Source organism: Amblyomma americanum, chromosome 1 (genome assembly GCF_052857255.1).
Source record: "Amblyomma americanum isolate KBUSLIRL-KWMA chromosome 1, ASM5285725v1, whole genome shotgun sequence".
In the NCBI taxonomy this organism is placed as follows: domain Eukaryota; kingdom Metazoa; phylum Arthropoda; class Arachnida; order Ixodida; family Ixodidae; genus Amblyomma; species Amblyomma americanum.
The window spans coordinates 351,861,877-351,867,156 of NC_135497.1; the positions used below are offsets into that span (position 1 = coordinate 351,861,877).

The following is a 5,280-nucleotide window of genomic DNA, read 5'->3' on the forward strand; positions in this document are numbered from 1 at the left end:
TAGCTAAAAAAGAGCCGATTCTGCGGCAGCGATCGAATATCGAGCGTTAACATAGGTCGAGCATTAACACCTAACATAGGTCGCCGGTTTGAATTTCTGCTGCGAGCTAGACTAACTTAACTAGTAAGTTTATGCTGTATGAAACGTGAAATCGTATGCCCCCACCCCGAACACTCTGCGACAAACGGTTGAGCTGCAATGTTCACTTGAAGATTCGTAAAGATGTGGAACTGAGGGTACATAGATTGCCGGTTCGAATCCCTGCAGAGAGCTCGGCTGTAACTTAACTAGTAATTTTATGCTGTATGAAACACTTAATCGTATGACACCATCTGGAACACAAATTTTACATGAATGTCGGGACTAAATGGCCCTACTGACGCCTGCCAGACAGGGATATATATACCAGATCGACATAGTTTAGCTTCGAGTTGTGCTTAGGCATCATGCTGCCGCCTGTTATTTTATTCCATTATGTAACCACCTCGGTTGCCATCACAAAAATTGGGCTACGATTTATAACGCATAACACTGAGACCCGAAACGCGAGAAGTAGAACTTAATGCTCTAAAACCAATACTACGACACCTGTGCAACCTTGCGCTACGCTCACTACTCCATAATTAGGCTTCAAGTACGTGCAAGATGGTCCCAAACGCTCAAAACTTTCCGGCAAGAAGCTGCAGCAAAGGCATGCAGCTACTTTCAACAAATTTGAAATGTCTGAAAATGGCTTTTAAACACAATTTGGGCAGAGCATGAAAGCAGGAAAGAGGATGTGACAAATTGGAGAAATCGCAAGTGTAGAAAGCTGACTGTTACTGCCATGGCTGCAGGTGCTATAAGATGCTAATTGCCCATGAAAAACAACAGCATTAAAATGTAAAGATGACAACCTATCGGGAGACAATGTAAGCAGCTGTGCATGCTCTAGGCTTTTTCCAAGGACCTTAGTGCAATGACTGCATTTTACTAGCAAAATATCCTGATATTTTTATTCACAAGACACCACATAGCTTTTTATTCAGCTTCACCAACACATGCAATAAATAATGCATGGATGATAAATGATATGGCGTTTGTATGAACTTGCAGGGTAGTACCATGAGGCATGAAGGAGAATCAGTTCTGGTTGCAGCACATTTTTTTTAAGGGAGGTGGGGGGTGTTCTTCCTGTGGCAGCCACCTTCAGCCCTCCCTAACCAGAGAGGGAGATTTCCCTCTCTCGACCTTGCCACCTGCCAACCATGGCAGCAGGTGGTTCCTTCGTGTACAGTACTCACGGATTGAAATAGGACATTCGGAGCGCGTGGCCGTCGCTTCATGGAGTGCCGCCCGTAGACGCTCATGAAACCAAGGTGGTGCATTGTGGTATGGCGCGAGAGGGAGAACATCTACAAAGCAGAATTGTTCCTTCCAGTAGCCAATGAGCCGGCCTGTGGTTTACCACATGCTGCGTGGCACTGCAAGGTTAGCGCTCCGAATGTCCTATTTCAATCCGTGAGTACTGTACACAACCTTACATAACAATAGGGCTTCTAATGCTACCACAAAAAATATGAGCAAGCCACTGTTGAACCACTGCTTGATCACCATCTCTGTATGTTTTAATGAGCGATATATACTCTTGAAACTCTGTCAACAAAATCGTTATGGCTGCACTCAAGACCGGCAAACTTATGACAGTTGCATGTTTCACCAGCTACTAACCAAAATTCAAGCAATCCCTGCTTCCTTTTTGTGGGGACGTGCTTCCAAGAGTGTGGCTACCTTGAATAGTGTTTTCTCAATCGTGCATGAAACACACAATTTGCACAGTGCACACCACAGGTGCCAAACGACAATAGTCCAGTGTCAGCAGAATCAGCCCACAACCCCCCAGCAAGGAGACACACCCAAAAACTAAATTTTGCCACTCATAAGCTATTATTTCTATTGTATCACACTAATTTCAAGAAAAAAAAAACATGAAAGATAACCATTATGGCAAAAACAACCATTACAATGTAAATGGTCTCCAAAATGTGTTGAGCTGTATGTGTTCATGTGCAATGTGTTTTAAAGCTACGACAGCTTAAAACATTTTAAGAACCATTGAAATTTAGCGTAGAAGACCTAAAAGCATTACTGTACAGGTGACTTTGATGCCCAACAAATTACACTTTCTTCTAGATAAAGCCAAATTCAATTCATCTTACAGAATAGTCAGCACTAATATTTGAGATTACTGATAATGAACAAATAATACTAAAAACAGGGCAGAAAAAAAGGGGGGAGGGGCGGGGGCAAGTTGAAACTTGGTCCAGTAAAGTAGTAGTTACCGGCTTTTTAACAGCCATATTCAAGGCACTGAACCAAGGCCCAATAATTTACAATTCTTTCATGAAAATTTCACTGCTCAGCTGGTTAAGGAAACTGCCCTACACGCACTTTCAGTTGCTGCTAGCCATGAGGCATCATGGGCTTGCCCAACTGACATGAATATACTTTGTTGTTTTTTTTGTGAACACGGCTGAGTATTAAATATGTCTTTTCTTCCTTGATATTTTTCCTCATTAAAAATACATTCAGACAAAGACTGATAACAAGCATTTTAATTCCAATCCCTTCAGCCACAGAACCAAACCAGCCCGCTCCACAGCACTCCCCTAAAGACCTGCATTGAACCACCCTTGCTGTGATGTCGGCTGCAAGGTAGATTCGCCTGCATAGACAGCTGGACCATTGTTTTCTTGGTAGGCGCAGAGCACAGTTGCGCTAAGTCATGTGTCACTGAACAGTGAGAGCCCAAACAGTGAAAGCTCTCCAATACGGTGCAGTCAAGCTTTAGTTTTGGGTTCATGGTTAGCTACTACTTATGACAGTGCTGTCAGCATCGAGCAGGTCTTCGGTCAATGTGCTTGTACAGAGCAAAGTTTGGCAAGAGCCAACCTGTCGATCACATGGTTCAGCACTTGTCTTCACTAAGCTGGAAGTTGGCAACACTTGCATCACGTGATAATGTGGTGCTTGCTAGGCGAAGCACAGTCCCAGCCGTGGAAATGTACAAGTTGAGAAGAAAAGCCGAGAGATGACAGCAAGGTAATTTTTAACCAGTAATTAGACATAAGCAAGGTCTGCAGTGAAGCTCCGTCCACAAACATGACTACATATACTTTCTTCACGCCAAGGAAAGTCTGTTGTTGAAGCTTTTCTTACTAAAACAAAAAGCTAGTCAGAAGACCAAATTGTCAATACAAGAATTTTAATTTTGTTTACTGTGGTGATTGGTTAGCAGGACAATACAGCACCATTCAGGCCAAGAGGTGCTGCCAACTGCCTCCCTTTTTAAAAGTTGTATCGTACTATGGTACAGCTTTTCAAATTGTGGCCTCCATGCCCAAATCATCCAGCCTGGCATGACAGAAACCTCAGGAGGGGCACTGTAGGCTATTATGCGTTAACACAAGAAATACACATTTGCCATTCATTCTAAACTACTTACTAATATGACCATGGGTGAGAGAAAATGACTGCATTAAGGCGTACAACTTATTTTACACTGACTGCTATGACAGCCTTCCTCCAAGGGCCCAGATAAACGACATGGGCCCTGACCATATACAAACACTGCAATGAAATGCAGGAGCAGGGCACCCCTTTTGCGCTAAAACAGGTCAGCGGACTTGCATGATCAAGACTAGGGGCAAACTTGTTGACGGAGGCCGTATATAGAAAAAAGCAAAAGCAACTAAGTCGACAGCTACTCATTGCGAGCTACCATGGCTTAACCACTGTTTCACACGTCGCCGCACAAGGTACAAAAGAAAAACTCGTCCGAAAGGTTTAAAATACAAGAAACATTAGGAATGCTCGAAACATACACCAAACGGCCCCATGGCCCTGGTTACTCTCAGCACCTTTATCATGTGTCAGCTACTTTTGGACAGAAATTTAACTACTTGATTTGGCAACACTGAAGTGTCAACTTAGCCCATTCATGAATGGTCAAATTCATTCATGGCATCCTCGAACGTGACACCACATTGCAGTAGTACATACACAATCACCTCGACCTTAATACACAATCACCTCGACTTTATTCGCACACGCGCCTCACAAAATACTCAATTTTCAAAGTAAAACGCGCTCCAACAAGCGCGATCACAGGGGCGCGAGAGCATTCCGCATCCGATGCGTGCAAGGGCAACACTTTCAGCGGCCATGGAACGTCGGCTTCCAGTCCCGGCACAGAGGACGTACGGAGATGTTAAACTTTATTACAACGCCCGGTTATCGACGATTCTCCCAGAGCCGAGAAGAACGTCAGTTTATGAAGCCAGCATGAGCTTTCGTCCCCAACGCAAGCCGCACACGTAGGAACGACAAACATCCGTAATTCCCGTCTCCGCGTACCATCAATGCCGCCCACAACTAACTCGGTGGCAAGACACCGTATGAAAGCTCATTGAACACGTACACATGGCACGTCAAGTGCTGATAGTAAAATTCCGACTCGAACGGCAGCCAAAGGAGGTGTAAACTACACCTACGGCAAACAAGCCACACGCAGCCCGTCCCTTCCGCCTCGCTTAGGCCCTATCATTTTGGCACAGCTCGTTTTTTTAGATCGGCCGTGATCCCAAACAGCACGACCTAAGACGACGACATTTCACTCTACCTTGCCATCTTTAAAGGTCACACAAGAACTCACTTCCACCAAGACACAAAGAAAGCCGGACTTGGCGTCGCTTCGCCCAGCGTAGGGCAATCATGAGATGCACGAGATCGGGCAAGATCGCTAAGATGAGCGCAACAGAAACGCAGATCCCATACCGGCCATGAAGTATAAACCTCCCTTTAACGTTCTAGAGCCGTAAACGAAACTGAACTGAATATACGGCGTGTACTTACCTTATCACACAGCGTCTTCACTTGGTTTTCTGTCAACTGTTTGCACTCATTGAGCTGTTCAATCCAAGCGTCCAGCTCCTTTAACGCTGCCTTATCTTCTATAGACATTTTAAAAAAATATACCTGAAATTGAACCACTATATCTATGCGTTTTCGTCGTTTTCCCGTAAACGATCAGAAAGTAACACACAATTATTACTTATCCTGCACCACCGGCCAGGACCGCTTCAAAATGGCTGTCGAAACAAGAAAAACAAGAGCGCTGCAGCTTCTTAAAAAATAATTATATATTTATGCTCAAAAAGTTTCACTTCAAATATAATCTAAAAAAATTATAAAGTATTTTTTTGCGTAGTAAAATGATAAATTTATTTTGCCATATTTCAG

General features: G+C 43.9%; 1 protein-coding gene across 1 annotated transcript in view; it reads right to left on the reverse strand.

Annotated features, from left to right (window-relative positions):
* The window catches only part of mts (protein phosphatase 2 catalytic subunit mts), a 42,561-nt gene extending 37,413 nt beyond the window's left edge, over window positions 1-5,148 (reverse strand). The window contains exon 1 of the mRNA XM_077649989.1: window positions 4,894-5,148. Coding sequence (XP_077506115.1) covers window positions 4,894-5,001 — 108 coding nt within the window. The 5' untranslated portion in view covers window positions 5,002-5,148. The remainder of the gene's footprint in view (window positions 1-4,893) is intronic.
* Between the last annotated feature and the right edge of the window lie 132 nt (window positions 5,149-5,280).